Source organism: Pteropus medius, unplaced genomic scaffold (genome assembly GCF_902729225.1).
Source record: "Pteropus medius unplaced genomic scaffold, Ma_sr-lr_union100, whole genome shotgun sequence".
NCBI classification, from domain to species: Eukaryota; Metazoa; Chordata; class Mammalia; order Chiroptera; family Pteropodidae; genus Pteropus; species Pteropus medius.
Genome location: NW_024343733.1, coordinates 1,368,847 through 1,388,820, shown reverse-complemented (window position 1 = coordinate 1,388,820; position 19,974 = coordinate 1,368,847). Strand labels below are relative to the sequence as shown.

General features: G+C 49.6%; 1 protein-coding gene and 1 pseudogene across 1 annotated transcript in view; both read left to right on the top strand.

Annotated features, from left to right (window-relative positions):
- Positions 1–11,631: 11,631 nt before the first annotated feature.
- Positions 11,632–11,750, top strand: LOC120606916 (uncharacterized; annotated as a pseudogene).
- Positions 11,751–17,218: 5,468 nt separating this feature from the next.
- The window catches only part of RBM19 (RNA binding motif protein 19), a 111,800-nt gene continuing 109,044 nt past the window's right edge, over positions 17,219–19,974 (top strand). The window contains exons 1-2 of the mRNA XM_039868214.1: positions 17,219–17,376; positions 19,044–19,226. Coding sequence (XP_039724148.1) covers positions 17,341–17,376; positions 19,044–19,226 — 219 coding nt within the window. The 5' untranslated portion in view covers positions 17,219–17,340. The remainder of the gene's footprint in view (positions 17,377–19,043; positions 19,227–19,974) is intronic.

The window sequence follows — 19,974 nt, the reverse complement described above, 5'->3', positions numbered from 1 at the left end:
CTAGTTCCTAAAAGCCCTGAGGCGTGACAACTGTTATTTGTAAGCTTGCTTCCGGGACAACCTCTTTCTTCCAAAATTAAAAACACTCTCCCTCCCAACCCACCGCTGAGCATCGTTCCTCAAACAGTAAAATCTCTCGCTCCTTCGGCCAGGGCTCGAAGCTTCGAAGCCTCACCCACCAGCATGTGACTTTAGGCAAGTCACTTAGGCGCTCTGCACCTCCATTTCCTTATCTGTAAAATGGGGATCACAGCGGCGCTGGCCTCGTAGTGTCGTTGCAAGGTTTATGTGGGGTCGATGCCTGCAGGGCGGTTTCCTGCCTTGCCTGGTCCCTAAGGAGCGTGCAACAAGTGGAAACCAAAGCCAGACATTTCTGTGGAAGGGGCAGTGACCGGAAAGGAGCATGGTGGCGTTTCGGGGTTCTGGGGGGGAGGGGCGCAGCTGGGAATCTTCCGCTCCTCGATGGGGCTGCTGGTTCCCTGGCTGTGTTCAGTTTGTGACAATTCAGTTGTGCTGATATGTCCTTCTCCTATATGTACGTTATACTTCAAGAAGAATTTTAAAGCCACAAAAATTAAATTACTTGTTGCTGCCAATGGTGGTATTATTAAACCTCAACCTGATGAGAAGGTGGGAGAAATTTTGGCTTCAGTGAGAAACCCAGTAAGTAGTAGCCCAACCTTCTAGTTTGGGGTTTGGAGTACCACTCGGGTGGGTCAATAGTGGGCTGGTTCCTGGTCGCCTTCCCATTCCAGCTTTTAGTTTCTCCAGGAGTCGAATGGAAAGCAATCACCCTCGCCTAATTTCAGTGTCCTGTTATGGTTCTCCGTTTTACTGATGGGGGAAACTGAGGCCCAGAAACGTTCATTACAAATTAACAGACGCTAAAGCTTTTGGAAAGATGCAGACTTCTGTCATTCTCTCCCAGATCTGGCCCAGGGAACAAAAAATGGCCGGAACAGCACATATGTGTTCTCCCCGAGAACCAGGCACTGTTCTAGGCACTTTTCATTTCTTAGCTCATTTCGTCCTCACGTTCTTATCCCCATTTTGCAGAAGAGGAAACAGAGGCACAGAGAGTCAAAAGCACGGAAGGAACTCTCACGCTCCTCGGGGCCCTGAGCGCCAGGCCCCTGTGTCGGGGGGGTTGCGCGCCTCGCTCCCCACCCTCCCAATCCCCATGTCTTTCCCCTCCCCCCACCCGAGCCTTTAGCCGGGCTGGGTCCTTGCCAAGTCTCAGCTGTCACAGCGTTCCCACCTTTGATCACCAGTCAGCGTTCTTGAAGTGCCGAGTCTCCCAGATGTTGGCCTGATCAAAGGCAGCTGTTGCCTGGACCCTCCCCAGAGCACGGGATTACAGACGCTGGTAGGAGAGAGACCGGAGGGTGGGAGGGACGGACACGTGACGGATGGAGTCTGTCAGCCGGCGGGGCGGGGCGGGGCGGGGCCAGGCTGGGGGAAGCTGGGGAGCCACCCCTCGCCAGGTCCTGGCCCTGTTCCTGCAGGTCGCAGAACCGGGCTCCACCAGCACTGGGCAGAGAAGCCGATGCTGGGAACAGAGATGCCATGGGCTTAACTTTGAAAATGCTGACGCTAGCTCCAGGGACCCTAGTCTCAAAACCAGAACAGAAGCGAAATCTCACATTAATTTCGAGGTTGCTAGGGACTTCAACAATGACGAAAATTCTCTTCAGTTACATGGCTTGAACCATGGCCTCCATCTTGTCTCGTAGGTCGTCAAGAGCTGAATTTTATATTTACAATTAATTTAAAAATCAGAGCACGAGATACCATGTACAGGATAATCTTGTGAGTTTTGTTCTTTAAAGATAGTTATAGAAAACCTGCAGTGGTAAGATCTGAGTTGAGAGAAAGCATTTTCTTGCATTTTTTTGTCTTCATTCATTGATTCAACAACATTTATGGGCATATTCTCAAATAATAATACCTACGATTTATTAAAAGTTTGCTGGATTCCCAGAAACGGGCTTATCTCTATGGTATTTTTGTAATAAGAATTTTAACAGTTAAGCAAAACATAAAATGGTGTGTATCTTTGGATAAAAAAAAATGGTGTGTATCTTTAAAAAAAAAAAAAAAAAACATGCTATAAGTACATAAATGATAGACAGGCGATAGATGCTGGAGAGAGAGACAGATAGACCAGAGATAGGTTAAAAGAAATGAGCCAAACATGTGAGGATCCCCAGCACCTGCGACTTGATGAGCAGGTGGCAAACCTTCCTCTAATGTGCCCGTTTCACTTCCCGTGGGAGAAATAGACGTGTGCTGTGCTGGAAGGCCTTGGGTTCCCACCCTCAGAAACCTCAAGGTCACGACCTCTAACCGGACCTGAGAGGATGGCAGCTCCCTTTTTTGAGTGTGTGGCCTGTGCCCAACACTTTGCACACATCTTCTGTAAACCCCCCCCACCTCCACCCCAACAACTGTCACAGGAAATATTATCACCCTGACCAGTTGGGGACACGGAGACATTGAGGGCTGGGGGCAGAGGTGGCACTGGAGCTGGCTCATTTCAGCTCTTGAGAGCTGACTCAAACTTTCAGGAATTCTGTGACTCAGCTGTTAAACAGGGCCATGAGCCACACTTCAATTATGTAAGCTTACAAGTAAATAAATTACATTAAAAACCAAGGCCACGCTCAAAACTCACCGCTTTCTAATTGTCTTACTGCATTTTACTCTTATCTGCGCTCTTGGGGTTACCTCTGGCTGGTGGAAATACTGTGTAATGGGGGTGCTGCTGCGTATCTCCTTACGACTTCGCGCTCAGTGACACCATGTTTATAGAAATCAGCCACGGTGGGAGTATTTACACCATGGAAAGTGGCAAATGCCTCAGAGCCAAGATATCAAGTCTTCTGGGTACATAAAGAAGTAAAATGCAAGTTTCGTGTAAGCAGAAATGAATCATTCTATGGACAATGAAAACCATACAAAATGAATCCTGTCGTATTGACGCTACCAGCTTTCAACGAAGGTCCAGCCCGCACCGTCTCCCTGACTAGGGAACGGACAGTGGCTTCGCTGGGCACATAGCTGAGGACTACACGCTGTGAATGAGAATCGTGGCTCTTTATTGAGCACTTACTGTATGCTAGGGTATGCGTAGGGCCCTTTAAGAAAATTATCTCATCTACCCCAGGCAAGCAGATGTTTGGGCGTTCGAATCTGTTTACGCAAACCTGCTCACCTCCTCTCGCTACCCCCGCAGTCGAGGCCCAAACAGTACACAAATCATGAGCCTCGGGAATCGAAGGGCAAACCGAAGCACAATTCACAGGTGTCCCAGACGCTCTGACTCACCTGACGCGGTAACTGTCCACGGTCTCCAAATATGCTATTTCCTGAGACAGGAGAGCAGTAATAAAGAAGCCACTGGCGAATGGTTTGAGACTTGAGAGCCACGTCCTGGTGGCCCAGCTGTCCTCTCCCAGTCGGGGACCCAGGACACGGTCAAGGGGCCTGAAGTTAGGTCAGCCGCATCACTTCCTGCCCAGAATCTAGATGTGGCAACCCCAATTCCTGATCAAGGTCAAGGCCCAATACGATTGGACCCACACTGATGTCTCCTGTTGAATCTCTCGTGATTCTCTCTCTTGGCCTAATGACCCAGCACACCAAGCATGCCAGGCCCCGGGACGCCGAGCCCTCCCACACCTCCCACCTGTGCCCGGGGCGCTCTCACCCCTTTCTTCTGCTGCCTCCTCCTCCTCCCGCCTCAACCCCTCTCTCTCGATTTCTCTTCACTAACCAACGCAGACAGGTAAGGGCCTCCTCCGTGCGGACTTGCAGCTCTCGTAGAAACTGCCAGAGTGAGTGATGGTGAACATATCTAACGAGTAGTCAGGCTGGGGCAAATCAAAGTCCATTTCGATTCACGCAGAAGGGATTATGTATAGGAAACAACTGGTCTACCCGTACTGCCAAGCAATGGCTGAGCAGCCCTCATCGCACTGGATCACAAGATTCTCTGTCTCTCTGTCTCTCTCTGTGTCTCTGTGTGTGTGTCTCTCTCTCCCCCTCTCTCTCTCCCTTAAGGATGTGAGCAACTGGAGGGTAGGAACTATGTCCCATTCTCTGGATCAATCAATAGTTGCTGAACAGCAAATGGAATCCAGCCTCACTGAGCACGAGCTCTGGGCTCGTCGGCTCGTCTGTAGAATGGGTCAATAGAGATACCTGCCTTGGGGTTTGGCTTAAAAGGGACAATGTACGTGAGGTGCTTAGCACGATGATAGCATAATCATTCAATAACGGTAGTTGGTGCTTATCATTTTGTGTGGATTGGTTTTATGGGCCTGTTGCCTAAAAGGGGCGCTGTCCCCAGGTTGGAAGCTGAGACCGTTTGGGCCGCGTGGAGGGGCCAGCCAGGGAGCACACTGCTCTGTCTCGGTGCTGCCGGAGCTGGGGCCTCCCCACCTCTTCACTCCGGCCCTGAGAGCATGGGACCAAGGAGGGGGCTGATCAATCAACAGGACTTTAAAGGCCGGTCGGCTTCCATACGTCCTGTCTTCTCAGTGTTTCTCTTAGCTGCGTGCTAACCCCCGTTTGTTTAGAACTCACAGCAAATACATCTTGGAGAGGACTTTGATCCCTGGCAGCTGTGTACGTGTGAGTGAGGCAGAGTCCCGGGGCAGACGGGGCCTGGGAAGGAGGCAGGCTGGGCTTGCCTCTCCTATGCCCTCTGGGCTCGGCCCTTGTCCTCCAAGGCCCACCCCAGCATGCTGCCCCTGGAGGCAGAAACAAGAGCGAAAGCCAGCGCTCCCAAGTCACAGAGCCCTGGGTTCAAATTCGGCTCCGTCGCTGTCTAGCTGTGTGACCTTGGGCGAGTCACTCAGCCTCTCTGGACATCTCTTTTCTCATCTGTTAAAAGAGCGTAAGAATCGTTCTTCAAGCCGGCAGTGTGCAGGGGAATAAATGAGATCGTTCGGAGAAAGCACTTGGGGTAAGGTAGGAACTTAACAAATGCTGGAATGAGCAAATATCTTGGTGCTTTTTTGCAAGAAAGGCAGCACAACCTCGCAATGAAGAGCACAGGGTCCGGTGCCCCGTGGCACCACTACGGTCCAGCTGCGTGACCTTGGGCAAGTCACTTCCCCTTTCCGAGCCTCCGTCCCCTCATCTATAAGATGGAAATCATAACAGTGCCTCCCTGATAGGTTAATTACGAAAATTAACTAAGGAAGTACTGCAGAGCACTCGGAACAGTACTCGGCACATTGTGCTCGGTAAATGTGACCTTCGCCGTCGTCGTGACCTGTGGCAGTAGCACTGTCCCCCCCTCTCTGAGCAGATGTTTATCAGACAAGGATGACAATAAAGAACTCACAGGGTCGGCAAAGCAGAGACCACGTGGGAGAGAGCCTGCATCACGGAGCCTCTGTGAGGACAGATGACGTGTTGTGTCATGGGGTCACTTAGCTCCCCATGTCCTCAGTTTCCCCAGCCTGGAACGTAGGAAGCTTTCCTGCACCCAGTGGTTCAGCATCACGTGTGGCCCTCTCTGGGGCCGCTGCAAAAAGCCACCTCTTTTTCTCCCAGCCTCATGGAGAATGTCCTCCTTTCGTGCAGAGGAGCACTCCGTCGTGACCGTGTGAGACGGCGGGGGCGCAGGGAGGTTCGGATGGTATTCTCGTCCTGCTCTCTTCAGCACCGGGAGCGGCAAGCCAGGGGAGGTCTTCCCAGATGGCTCAGAGAAGACCACCATGCTCCTCTGCACCCTCCCCGCCACCCTCCCAGTGCCGGCTACCTTCACCTCTCCCTGAACAACTCTGGCTGCCCCCTCCATGGCCTCCTTGTACAGAAAAAGCCCAGCACCCATTTTTGTCTCCTTCATGCGTAGGACTCTGAGTCTGTCAGGGGAAGCCCCATATCCACCTGAAAGACTACATTTCCCAGCATCCCTTGCAGCTAGAGAGAGCCACGTGCCTGTGCTCAGGCTAATGGTAGGTTGGCGGAAGCTGTTGGCGGGGGGACTTCTGCTGGGAAGACCTTTAAGGGTATCTGATTCTGCTGGCAAGGATAAAGGGGAGGGAGCAGGAGGAGGCAGGGAGACCCTTCAGATGGGGATACAGGTCTGACCCTTGGGAAGGGAGAGAGGGAAGGAAAGAGGACTGGGTAGGAGGAGACTCAGACTGCAGCACAGCTCTGAGAAAGTCTTGGTCAGCCCACTGGTTGGGAGGGGGACAGAGCAAAGACTGACCATTAGAAAAGTCCCACAGTGGGTAGACATGGCCTGGCTCTAAGACCCCCCCGACCCCCTTGTTCAGTGGGGATCAGTCTGAGGAGAATGTGGCCTTTGCATGGACACTGCTGCAGACCCAGGGTGGGGCCCCTGTGGGCTGTCCGACAGCTGTGGTCCTTGCAGCGGGCTCTTGTGGGCGCGGGCAGCGGCTGAGCGGCTCACCTTTGTCACGGCTGCCACATCCCTCTCTCCTCTTACTTTTTCACGCCTGGAGGTAGCCAGATTTAAATAAAAGCGGTGAACGGCATCTAGGGATGTTTATGCCACATAAGCAAAGCCTTGAAGTGTGCGGGAAGCTCTAACCATTTTAGCATTTTTCCTGTAACGTGTGAGGCAGGAAGTGGCAGAGAGACAGGCGCAGGGTTACTTTGTATTTTCCAGCTTCTAATAAGAGGCTGCAGGTGGTCCCTGGTTGTTTCTCTCCAGCAAGGTGACTGTCGCTGGGAGCAGATAAAGCACCAGGACCACAGCAAAAGCAGGGAGCTGCTACCTCTTCAAGAAGCTTGAGGCTCTGAGGGATAATCCCTCCCTCCTGCAGCTGGGCAGCTGCCAGCATTCCCGGCTCCTGGCTGCATTCTCACTCCAGTCTTCAAGGCTGGAGTCTTGAAATGTCTCTGCTCCGTGTCACGTGGCCTTCTCTGAGAGTGTCAGGTCTTCCTCTGCCTCTGTCTTGTGAGGACACGTGCGATTGCATTTAGGGTCCACCCCGCTAATTCAAATAATGTCATCTCAAAATCCTTAACTTAATCTCATCTGCGAAGATACTATTTTTTGCTACATAAGGTAACATTCTCAGGCTGCAGGGCTGAGGGTGTGGACATCCAGTGGGGGCCGTTTCCCAGCCTGCCGGGGGTTCCCACTGTCTTAGGTCCTCCCGTCTTAGCGTTCTGGACCCCTCCTTACTCCTGACTCTGCAGGAGAGTGAGCGTCTCTACCAACATATCTTCAAGACCTCGGTGGCCTTTCCTCCGCTTGGTACCCTGCCTCGCACAGTGTCCCGCCTTCCTTCCCAGACAGAGCTCTCCCTCTTGCTGTCTGCTTCAGACTCCTCTGGCTTTCTTGAACTTCCTCCAAGTTCAAATCCATTTATCCTGAAATATTCATTGACCAACTAACTACAGTCAGGCGCTATGTTGAACTGGGTTCTGCTGGCAAGGCGGCGGGGTTTGTCTCTCTAAAGGGGCGGAGTCAGGAATAAGCCCCATCTGTTGAGCATACACCACGCCAGTCTGGACATAAGGGTCTGGCGGTGGTGCAGGCAGGTGGGCCGCGTCCTTCAAACTCCCTGTTGTGCTGATTCGGGTCCCAGTTCCGCGGGCTGCTCCTCACGCGTTTATATGCGATCCTCTGGCGCCGCCTTCTGGCCTATCTGTAGAATTGCAGGGAGACATTCTAACTGGGCCGCGCAAAGATCAGCCGAGAAAAGCAGCTTCTCACCCGGTAAGAGAAGGGAAAAAAGGAATGGAAGGTTGTGGGAGGTGATGGGCATTTAGCACGAGGAGTCAGAAATTCAAGATCAGTTAAGAGGCGTCAAGCTGACCCTGAGCATTCAAGGAGCGGCTTCTACTCCATAGGGCATAGTGGACGGAAGGCAGGCTCTGAATCCTCGCCTGCTCCTTCCCAGCTGAATGAGCTGGAGGGAATCACTTCACCTCTCTGTGCTTTAGTTTTTTTCATCTGCAAGATGGGATTAATGACTGTACCTACATCACGGGGTTATTGTGAGGTTTAAGTGAGCTATTCCATCTAATCCTCTTAACCACATAAAAATAGGATTTTGTTGTGATTATCGGCAGTAACCTAGGCAGAATGAATATACTAAGTCTTCACCACCACCCTGAAGGTAGGCGTCGCTGCTCGTCTTTTAAATAAAAGTTGAGGGTCAGAGAGGGATATTGGCTCACCCAAGCTCACACAGCGGGGAGTGTCAGAGATGGCATTGGAACCTGATTGTCGTCACCTCCTATGTCCAGGCTCTTTCCAGGTCTCTATGTCGCCATCTCAGGATGGACTCCTTCATGTTGTGGTTTTCCGGGGCTCAACTCAGCGGTACGAGGGAAAAGGACAGCTAGGTAGATGGCGACACCGTTTATTCCAAGAGTAAAGGCAGGAGGGGCGGACGGACACGACTCTTGGTTTTGCTGGGGACACTGTGCTCATCCAGAAGTACAGGTGTCACACTTAGACCTCTGACTCTGGAGGAACACAGCCCCCTTTTTCTCATATGGTGACAAGCTTGTCCCACGATGACTGTATCATCCATGGGACAATGGTGATCCATCCATGCCTTTTAATGTTGGTCTCTCGTACTAGACTACACGCCCCATCAGAGTAGGGAACATGTCTGTCTTGATCACCACTGTATCTCAGTGCCTGGCACAGAGCAAGTGCTCCTTAAATATTTGAATGAATGAATGAAGGAATGAATGAACACGTTTGCTTGTAGCAGTAGAACCACGTCTGCCTAGCTGAACCACAACTAAATTTAGTAACTGTCGTAAGGCTGTACGTCCCACTAGTTGGTGTTCCACGATATAAAAAGTTGGGGCTCAGATAAATTTGGGACACGCTGTGGAAAACGGGGATCTTGACCGCAGGGCTTTTCTGAGACTACGTCCTGAGGTGCATTGATAATTCATAGGGGTGAGTTATGACACACAGCATTTTCTCAACCTACTTTCTCCATCTTTCGCTTCCCTCCCTCCGTAGAAGGATTACAGGCATCATGATGGACGCTATCCCACAAAACACAATTTTGAAAGTGTTTTCTTGAGCCTACTGCGAGTGTAGGGCTCTGAAGTTGGATCAGAATGGGCCTTTCCTTTGTTTGCTTACCCATGAGGGGTGACACCCTAAGCAGAGTGAACAGAATGATGATCCTTTAGAACCATAAAGATAAGCTGAGGCCAGGAGTTAGCAGTCTGGCCCACTGCCTGATTTTCTCAATAAAGTTTTATTGGAAAGTGACCATCTCATTCATTTATGTATTATCTGTGGCTGCTCGAAATGGCAGAGTTGAGTACTTGCGACAGACTATATGGCACACAAAACCTAAAATGTTTACCATTTGGCACTTTATAGAAAAAGTTTGCTGACTGTTGATTTAGGAAGATCCTTTAAAAAAAGAAAAAAAAACAAGCTAGGCAAACTTTCTAATGAAGACTCTTAGAGGCAGACAAAGGGTGATAGGCCGGGGGCCCCGAGGGGCAGGCAGGCGTTTGGAGGGGGCGGGGGAACCATAGCAATTCAAATGCATTCATTTGCCATGAATAACTGTTTCACACAGCTTGTATTGTATGCCTGCCTGCACCCAACATCGTTCAGACTTGGGCATGTCTTAAGTGGGGGACATTCCCAGAAAGCTGACTAAGCAATGGAGTTTAGCACACAGGTTTATTGGGGGGGGTGCTCTTGGGGACAAGGGACACCTGAGGAAGGGGAGGAAACAGAAGTGGGCAGAAAAACTTGGGTTGAGCTGCCATATGCCAATAGAGGCCTCAGCTAACCTTATGGAAAATTCTAGACACGGGTTGAGACGTCAAGGTCACCCTTAGGACAAGGAGGCTGGGCTTTTGTAACCTGCCACATGAAGTAGTCACTGGACTGGGGCCGCACAGGAAGGGGCGTGACCCAGGGTGAGGCAGCTCTCTGCAGCTGGGGACACTCTGCAAACAGACTTTCGAGGGAGTAGGGGCTGGCAGCACGTCCCATCATCCACCATGCTGAGCAAAGGCAGACACGCCCCCTGCCCGGGAAGGCTTACCTCTCAGGCTGGCAAGTCATCAAACACATAGACGAGCAAACACCAATGTGATCACAACTGGCTGGGGAGAGCAGAGGGCGTGTCAGAGGCAAGATCAGCATGGACCCAGTGCAGACTGGGGTGTCCTCTCTGCGACAAAGCATTTAAGCCAAGGCCCAAAGGATGAGTTGGACTTGGTCAGTGGAAGAGCTCGGGGTGTGCAAAGACCCTGGGGTCGTGTGTTAGTTCCTAGGGCTGTCTGACAAATTCCCACGATCTGGATGGCTTAGGACAACAGAAATGTTTTTATCCTTTCACAGTTCTGGGGCCTAGAGGTCTGAAATCAAGGTGCGGGCAGGGCTAGGCCCCCTCTGAAGGCCCCAGAGGAGGGTCCTTCCTTGCCTTTCCAGCTTCTGGTGGTTGCCAGCAACCCTCGGCTTCTGGGCGCATCACGCAATCTCTGCCTCCGACATTGGAGAGAGTGTACCCATGTGTCTGTGTTTCCACATGACCTCCTGATAAAAACACCCACCATCGGCTTTAGGGCCCACTTGAAAACCAGGATGGTCTCATCTCAAGGCTCTTAACTAATCACATCTGCCAAGACCCTGTTTCCTTATCTGTGGTCACAGCCACAGATTCCAAGGACTTCAATGTACGTTTTGCGGGGGACACAATTCAACCCACAGCAGGTGAGAACAAGGGCTGCACATTCAAGGAGCAGAAAGTGGCCAGTGTGGCTGCAGCCAGGTAGATGAGGAGTGGTGGTCAATGGCTGGACCTCTCAGGACCTCAAGGCCAAAGTCAGGAAAGGAACTCTCTTGCCAAACGAGGCCGTGGTGGTCCTCTCATGTGAAGGAGGCATCTGCCCGCAGCACAACTTTAATAATAAAAAGGAAACACGATTTGGATTTTATTCCCAGCTCATCCCCAGATCATCTTGCATCAGCGCCAGGCCAGCATGGCAGCCAGTGGGATTAGACGGCACTGGAATCTGAAGACTTCAGGGTCCAGGATGAGGCCCCCATCAGCTTGTCTCCTTAGAGTGAGCTTAGCTTTTCCCTGCCATATTCTGTTTGATGGATAATTTGCGATGTCTGTTGCTCTTCCAAGTGAAGTGTGGTGGTTCGGGTGCGTTGAGTTTGTAGGGGTGAGTTATGACCAAGAGCAGGAGGGGCCTCCACAACTCTGGTGTTTGGTCCCCAGCAGGGCCGGTAGGGAGGAACAAGGTTTAGCCACCACCTGCTGCAGGTGAGCTACCTGGTGTCCGTGCAGGTGTGACTGAGGCGGGTCCACACCTAGTCTCCTGTCTTGAGTTACCCTGGCCACCTGCAAATGCCTAGGAATAGGGCTGTTCTTCCAACGGGCTTCTGGGGCCATGACAGCGAAATGCTGGGGCCACATCGAAGGTGTCCGCTGGTGACGCCCAAGGTAACGGTCTCCAGCACTCCCTAGCTGCCCCTACTTCCTGAGTCCTGGGAATGACCACGGGGAGGGAGGAGCAAGAGGAGCCCACTTGAACCTGGCCTTGGTCTCTTCTGGGCCTCAGTTTCCCTGTGTGTCAACAGATAGGAAGCCAGATGCTCCAGGAGCTGTGTACGCCTATAAAAACTCTAAAACTACCTATGGCCATGCCACCCTGAACACGCCCCATCTTGTCTGACCTCGGAAGCTAAGCAGGATCGGGCCTGGTTAGTACTTGGATGGGAGACCACCTAGGAAGACCAGGGGCTGTAGGCATAAAAAAATTTTTTAAAAAAAGGAGGTTGTAAGCTGACAAGGTCCTTGTAATCTGTGAGGTCAACCAAGGGTTGCCTTGCCTAAAAAACAAAACAAAACAAAACAAAACTCTAAAACTGGCCGTCCCTGAGCCTTCCTAAACACTAGCGACATTTCTAAAACCACGCTTTCTCAGGGGAATAAACTTGCAGACAGCTCCTTACCCAGGTGATCAGTTACCATCACCCACTTCGCTGACATCATAACCTGAATTTAATCATGTGAAAATATCAGGCTAACCCACACTGAGCAACTTTCAGGAACTCAACTGGCCTGTCACCTGCAAAAGCTTCAGGCTCCTGAAAGATGAGGAAAGACTGAAGAAATATGCAGATTATAAAGGAGTCTAAAGAGATGTGACAACGGATTGCAGTGTGTAATCTGAGATTGAATCATAGGTCCGGAGAAAGAAAATAATGACTGCGATACTTGTTGAAATTTGAATGTGTATTGCCAGATAAGAAGGATTGTTTCAATATTAAATTTCCTGAATTTGATGACTGTACTGTGGTTCTGTATCAGATCCATACTGAAGTGTTTTGGGGTGAAGGGCTATGATGTCTGCAAGGTACCTGCAAATGGTTCTGTAATAACCATAATATGTAAAGAGAGAGGTAAATCGAATGTTACCATTTGGTGAACCTGGGTGAGGATACACGGGTGTTGATTGCACTTATTTCAATAAAAAGTTTTTAAGTTATAGAGAAAACATACAGTCAGGCATTCCTGAATGCTACTTTCTACACACACTATCATATTTTATTTTCACCACTAGCCTAGGAGCTGGGTACTACCATTTCCTGATTTTACAGAAAAGTGAGAGAGCTCAGAGATAAGCAGTTTGCCAGGGATCTCCCAGCCATGGGGAGCCAGGATTTGCACCCAGGGCCACACTCTGGCTGAGTCTTGGGCCCTCCCTCTACCACCTGCCATGCCCAGACTCCCCAAGCCCCGCCAGCCAGGGCATGCTGTTTCTTGCCTTGAGGCATCTCACCTGCTTTTCCCTCTGCTAGAAAGTACCCTCTCCTTCCTACACCCTCCCACACCCTTCGAGTCGCCTCCTCTCGGAGGCATTCTCGGACTCTTCAGCCTAAAATCAGGTCCCATAGGTGCCTCACTTCTCATAATGCTCACTACATCTATTATTATCTGTCTAATGTCAGCTCCCTCATGATCAGGAAGTACCATGAGCACAGGGCCAGTGCCTAATTATTTACTGCTATAACCCCAGGAGCTGGCCCAAGTGTCACTCAAATATTTATTGGGTTAGATTAAATTAAAAGATGTCAGAATTTCAAGAAGAGCTGCTGTTTGAAGAAACAGAGGAATGCCTGCCCTGTGAGAATTGGGTCCACAGAGAATCAATGGTGACGGGACACCTCTAAGATTAGAGACTCGATAGATGGGCAGATATAGTGTACCAGATACAATGTATCAGTTAGCTACTGCTGTGTAACAAGCTATCCCAAACTCAGTAGCTTAGCATCTCTGATTACTCATGGGTCTGTAGGTCAGTGAATTAGCCTGAGTTCTCCAGAGAAACAACTAGTAGGAGATATGGGGGGAGGAGAGAGAGAGAGAGCGAGAGCGAGAGCGAGAGAGATTTTTATAAAGAATTGGCTCATGCAGTTCTAGAGGCAGTCAAGAGCCAATGGTGTAAATTCCAGTTCAAGTCTGAGTTCTTAGGCAGAAGACCAGCTCAAAGAGGCAGAGAGAAAGAATTCTTCCTTATCCCACCTCTTGTTCTAGTCAGGCCTCCAGTGGTTAGCTGAGGCCCACCCACATCGGGGAGGACCATCCGCTTTATCAGACCACAACTCAAATGTTCATCTCATCCAGAATCACCCTTGCAGACATACCCAGCGGAACTGTTAACCAAATATCTGGACGCCCCATGACCCTGTCAAGTTGACTCATAAAATTCACCATCACAGCTAACCGGTTGGCTCTGCTCCTTTGGGCTGAGCTCAGCTGATCTGGGCTCCTGAGATGCCTGTGGTCACGTGGCAGATGAGTAGGGGACTGGCTGGTCTAGATGGCCTCACCCACGTTAGGTGGTCGGCTAGCTGTCACCAGGGGCGATGGAAGTGACCAGGCCACATGTCTCTCTTCACCCAGAAAGTTAAGCCGAGCTTGTTGTCAGGGTGTGCAAGGCCCCCAGAGAGAGTGACAGAGCCCGTTGTGGCCTAGGCTCGGATGTAGGATTGCTGTTTCTGCCTCATTCTGTAAAACAAAGCAAATCACAGAGTCAGTCCCCATGCAAGAGGTGGGGAAATAGGCCCTTCCTGGGTTGGAAGAACTGTGAAGCCTCAACGCCAAGAATGTAGGTAAAAAGGTGGCTGGTGGGGGATGACAGAGGTCGTTTTTGCATTCAATCTAGTACAGCTGGAATTGTGGCTGCAAAACTCCTGAGCTGTGCGACCTTCTTTCTCTTAACAAACACGGAAGGGTAATAACACTTCCCTTACATTGCTGTCACGTGGATCAGTGACCAGGTCCAACAAAATGTGGAGTTCCAGTTCTTTCCGTGTCCTTAACCCCCTTCTCCATATACCCCTCTATACTCGTTAATTTCCAGCTTTCAAGGCTCACCGCCTCCAGGAAGCCCTCCATGTTGGCACTCTGACTCACCATGATCAGACATATTTTTGGGAAGCATTTCTGAACAGTAAAAGAATTGATGCCTAAAATTTCTTTGGGCATCACTCTTTCCATTTAAGATGTCCCAAACCCCATTCTAAAGCCCTTAGAGCCCAGCTTCTTCCTGAATAGATTTAAAAAATATATATATATATCAAATACACGCCCAGTAACAATTACCCCCACTTCCCTCAGAGGTCCTGTTCCTCTCAGAGGAAACCATGCGACCAATTTCTCATTTATTCCCCCAGAGATGGACAAGCACAGGGATCTAACATTTTCTATTCAGGGCTAAGCAGAAACATATACTTGGTCTTTTACGCAAATACCCCACTCTGTTGTTGCAACAGAAAAGGCAGCCACGGAGAAGACGTAAATGAATGGGAGTTCCGGTGTGCCAATAAAACTTTATTGATGGGCACTGAAATTCTGCAGCTTGCTTTTGCCCTTAATAATGTACCTCGAGGGTTATTCCACATCTATAAATATTGACATCCTACAGCCTTTTAATTTTCAAAACATATCTTTAAAAAGATTTAATACACTCTTTGGCATCATCGTAGATGGACAGAAAGGTTGCAAGAATATTAGTTTTCATATACTCCACTCCCAGTTTCCCTATACTAAAGTTGCTGTGGTACACCTGTCACAATGAACCAATTGTGACACATCACGACCAACTAAAGCCCATGCTTTGTTTGGATTTCTCCAGTTTTTCCCGAGTGTCCTTTTTCTGTTCCAAGATCCCATATTACATTCGGTCATCACATCTCCTCAGACTCTTCCTGTCTGTGACAGTTTCTCAGACTTCTCTTGTTTTAATGACCTTGAGATCTTTGAGAAGTTCTGGCCAGGTATTTTGTAAAACGTCCCTCAATTGGGGTTTGTCTGATGTTTTCTCATACTTAGACTCCTAATATGGCAGAAATCAAGAGTTCGGTGTCCTCTTCCCGTCGGGCCTCTTCCAACCCCTTCCATGCTCTCTCACCACTGCCGGCCTTTCTCTGGAGGGAGTTAATACTCTCAGGGTCCAAGCACACTTTTCACCACCCCCTCCGCCCTGCCCCGCCCACCACAAGGCTGATGGATGGAGTTGGCTTAGACCTGTGTGACTTTTTTCTTTAATCCCCTGGAGTAATCAGAGAAGCCAGGCTGGTGGGGTCCAGGTGCCCCCAGATCTTATTTGCTGGGAGAGAAAAGGAGGCAGGAGACAAAACAGGAAGGCAGGAGAGCAAGGAGACTAATAATAACGTTAAAACGTGGCTGTTTATTAAATGCACAGGGATATACAGCCCAGGAATGCTCCTGCGTCCCCTCTCCGACATGTGGCGACCATATTTTCTTGGCCCAGCATTGAAATGTGTGGATTGGCAAAGGGCATTCCATTTTCTTTTAATACCTTTGAAAAACCTTCTGATTTGTGAATTTCTTGAGGGAAGGCTACATGTAGTTGCACATTTCAATAAAGGCAGTTCATGAAAATAATAAAAGAACATGAAACCAGGACTGGCTGGGTAACCCGTACTTGCCCTCTCATAAAAGGCTAAGATCTCTGAGCTGCTTCATAAAGCCTGCCCCAGCCCATCCTGACCAGGGGCACGGTGTGCAGAAAACAACCCCCTAATTGTCATTTAACTAAGGAGCACTTTCATACATGTCAATAAATATCTGTTGAATAAGCAAATGACTTTGAAGCAGGCATCTTAAGTCATCTACTCGAGGCTCGAGGGTATGTTTTTACATGCTCATGTGTGTTTTCATTGAATAGACAGTCAACATAAGACGTGAAATTTGATCTTCAGAGTAACCTACTATACAAATCAAGTAAATCCTCAAGTAGCGGGTTGAAGAATGTCCCGGAAAAAAGATGTGACCATGCTCGAATCCCCAGGAACCCATGAATGTGACCTTATTTGCGGAATATAATTAAGGATTTTGAGATGACATCATCATGGATTTAAGATTGGCCCTAAACCCAATAGCAGAATCCTAACAAGAGAAAAGAGAGGGAGAGAGATTTGGCTCAGACACTTAAGGGGAAAAGGCCATGTGAAGATGGTGACAGAGACTGGCGTGATGTTACAAGCTAGGGAACATCTGGAGCCACCAGAAGTTGGAAGAGGCAAGGAAGGATTTTCTCCTAGACTTTCAAGGGAGCACAGCCCTACTGACACCTTGATTTTGGATTTCTGGCTTCCAGAACTGTGCCAGAATAGATTTCTGTTGTTTTAAGCCACTAGACTTCTGGTAATTTGTTACAGCAGCTCTAGGAAACCAATACGCCACATAATCCTATCATTTAAAACTACTTAATAGCTACACGACTTTGAACAAGCTGCTTTACTCATTGGGCTCCCAGTTTATTCGCAGGCAAAACGGGATGTTTATTTCCAAAGCAATACTCCAATATTTACAGGCGAAGCTCAGTAATTGATTCATGGCGCCTGGCAGCCTCTCGGAGCCTCAGTTTCCCCACCTCTAAAAGAGAAGCAAGAATCCCTAATCCTGTCCCTATTCTCAGGGCCGTTTTAGGACTCAATAATAAAATAAAAGAGGCTAAAACGATTTCCTCCTCTACGCAGCGCTCAAACGCTAAGCAGGCCACCAGCAAACCCCTGCCAAGGTTAGGAACCAGCGCCCCCTGCCGGCTTTGCATCGGTCTCTCCGGATGCTACTGAACAGCGTGCGTCTGCGCAGAATGCAAGCGCTCAGGCCCGCCCCTTGTGGGTGAAACTTCCTTGGGTTGCTGACTTAGCCACGCCTACTTCCGGAGGGGGCCGGTCTAAATCTGGAGCACGTGACTCTATTCCGGCTCACCAAAGATGGCGGCGCCCAGAGCTGTAGCGTGAATGTGGTTGGTGAAAGACGCTGTCTCTCCGTGCTGGAATCAGAACAGTTGGGACTGTGCGCCATGTCGCGACTGATCGTGAAGAACCTCCCGAATGGGGTGAGTACAGGACCTAGACCTAGGAATCTGTGGGGAATTTGGGACCTGTCGGGAGTCGGGGCGTAAGAGGGAGGCGGCTGGGGAGAATTGAGGGGTTTTCGCTCTGGGGCAAGACTCCGGGTGGATTTGGAACCTAAAAGAGGCAGGATCCTCGGATTATCTCCATTTGACAGTGGGGATTGAGGGGATTGTGACTGCTCAGGGTTTCGCAGCCAGCCTGCGGATACCTGACTCCCAGTCCGACAATTTTTCCCGGGGAGATACCAGTCCTTACCTGTGCTGAATGCCTTGCTCCCACAGCCCCTCTCGTCCGATCACGTTTCTTTTGTTTTTGTTGTTGCCTCACATGATACCTATCGTCCTTTCCCACTAGGGGAATGTTGGGGAGACAAATGGGGAGTAATAGGCTTAGGACCTACGTTCCAATTTCCAATCCCGTCTTTATGGCAAGTCAGATTAGTTTGAGACAACGGAGTGGGTGCGAAGGGCTTTAAACCAGTTATCCAATAAGTGGGGAAGGGCGGCCCAGCCATGTTTGTCTGTTTCTCTAGAGTCCAGAACAGAAAGAACCTGGCAGGTGGTAGGCATTCAAAAACACATGCCTAATAAATGAGTAAAGAAATAGACGAATGTGTGTGGTGTGAGATGATTGGGTGCAGGGTGCCCGCCTAGAATATCCTTACCTATTTCTCTATAACTTTTCTTGCATAGAGAGCCCTACACCCCTGGCGAGGCAGATAAACTTGTTCCCAAAATACAAAATGTGCCATTTGAACGGTTTGAGAGATCTTCTGTATTCTTGATTCTACGCCTTGGGAGTCTCTCTCCTTAGAAAGACTAAGAACACAAAGCTATTTCTGTTTTATGGCTGTTGTTTTTTAACTTTACCTTTTTTTTACCTTCCCAGTGAATTGGCAGGGATCAGGGGGATGTTGGCTATGACACAATAGCCAATTGTGTCAAACAGTACAGTAGTGTATAAAATGATAAGCAAAACCTGTTGCATCCCACCGTCTATCTTTCTCCAGGAGTAACCATTTTCTATGGCTTGTTTTTAGGACTCTTATGGGCATTTATTCACGTCCAAATAGTGTGCTGTCGCCTCCATTTCTTGGCCTATTAACCCCGATGACTGTCTGTTGGCCTCCCCTGTGAAAGATGAGGAAACTATCTATTCCTTCTAGTCTGTTTATTATTTTTAATTCTTCCATCATTTACCCTATTGATCAGTCCATCAGCTTTAGACAGTGTCTCTTGATGCCTCACTCTGATGAATGAGGATGGCTACCCTTCTCTTCCCAATTTCCATTTCATTGTGCCTGTCATTATGGCTGAGTCTCTTATCATTGCTTGTCTGGTCTGATGAATGAAAGAATAAAAACAATAGTAGTAGTTAACACTTTGAGAGCTTACTATGTGCCAGGCACAGTTCCAGATGCTTTACGTAAAGTAACTCATTGAATCCTCACCATAACTCCCCTGGGTAGGGGACTTGCTCAAGGCCACACAGCTAGTAAATGTTCGAGCCAGAGCTGGAACCGAATGTAATTGTAAAGGACACTCTGTCAGCCCCTCGTCTAAGGTCACCTTTGGGTTTCCAGCCCATTCTGTCCCCTCGGCTCCGAGGCCTGCTCAGCTGCTCCCTCATCACACCCCTTCTGTCCTAGATGAAGGAGGAGCGTTTCAGGCAGCTGTTTGGCGCCTTCGGCACTCTAACGGACTGCAGCCTGAAGTTCACCAAAGACGGCAAGTTCCGCAAGTTCGGCTTCATCGGCTTCAAGTCTGAGGAAGAGGCCCAGAGGGCGCTGGGCCACCTCCACAAGAGTTTTGTCGACACATCCCGCATCACAGTGAGTCAGCACGAACCTGGCCCTGCTTGCCTGTCAAAAGTGACCACTCGATCTTTCCCTCCACACTCCTGTCCCCTTTCAGACTGTGATGTCCGGGGTCTCACTCACTGGTTCGCAAATTGTCATGCCTATGAATCTCCCAGGGAGCTTGTTAAGACAGGGCCCTTGTTAAAACTCCTGGGCCCTGTCCCCAGAGTTTCCGAGTCAATGTGTTCGGGGAAGGTTGTGGACCCAAGAATTTGCATATCTAATAAGCTCCCAGGGGATGTGCTGCTGCTGGTCCCAAAACGAGAACCACCAGTCCCCATCATTCATTCACTCACTGTTCAGCAAGCTCTCGATGAGTCCTTAGTTGATGCTGGGAATTTAGAGAGAATGTGGTCCCCCTGGCCCGTGTCCTCATGGAGCCAGCAGCCTGTAGGCAGGCCGGGGGCCGGCAGGTGCACAGACTGCTTTCAGTCAGTGTCATCAGTGCTGACGGGGAAGCCCTAGGTATCGTTGAACAGAGGGGACCCCTTCCCTTGCTGAGAGGGAGGAGGATCAGGAAGGCTTCCTGGAGGAGGAGGTCCCACTCCTGTCACTCATGTACACTTAATGGCTTGGTAAAAACATCTGTAACTTCATCGAGAAGAAAACATGTTGGACAAGTACACGTCACATGATCCCACTTATACAGAGTCATACCCCTCCATCCCTACATGTGTGGTGTCACATGGAAGGATTTTTACCAAAATATTAATTCCTCTCT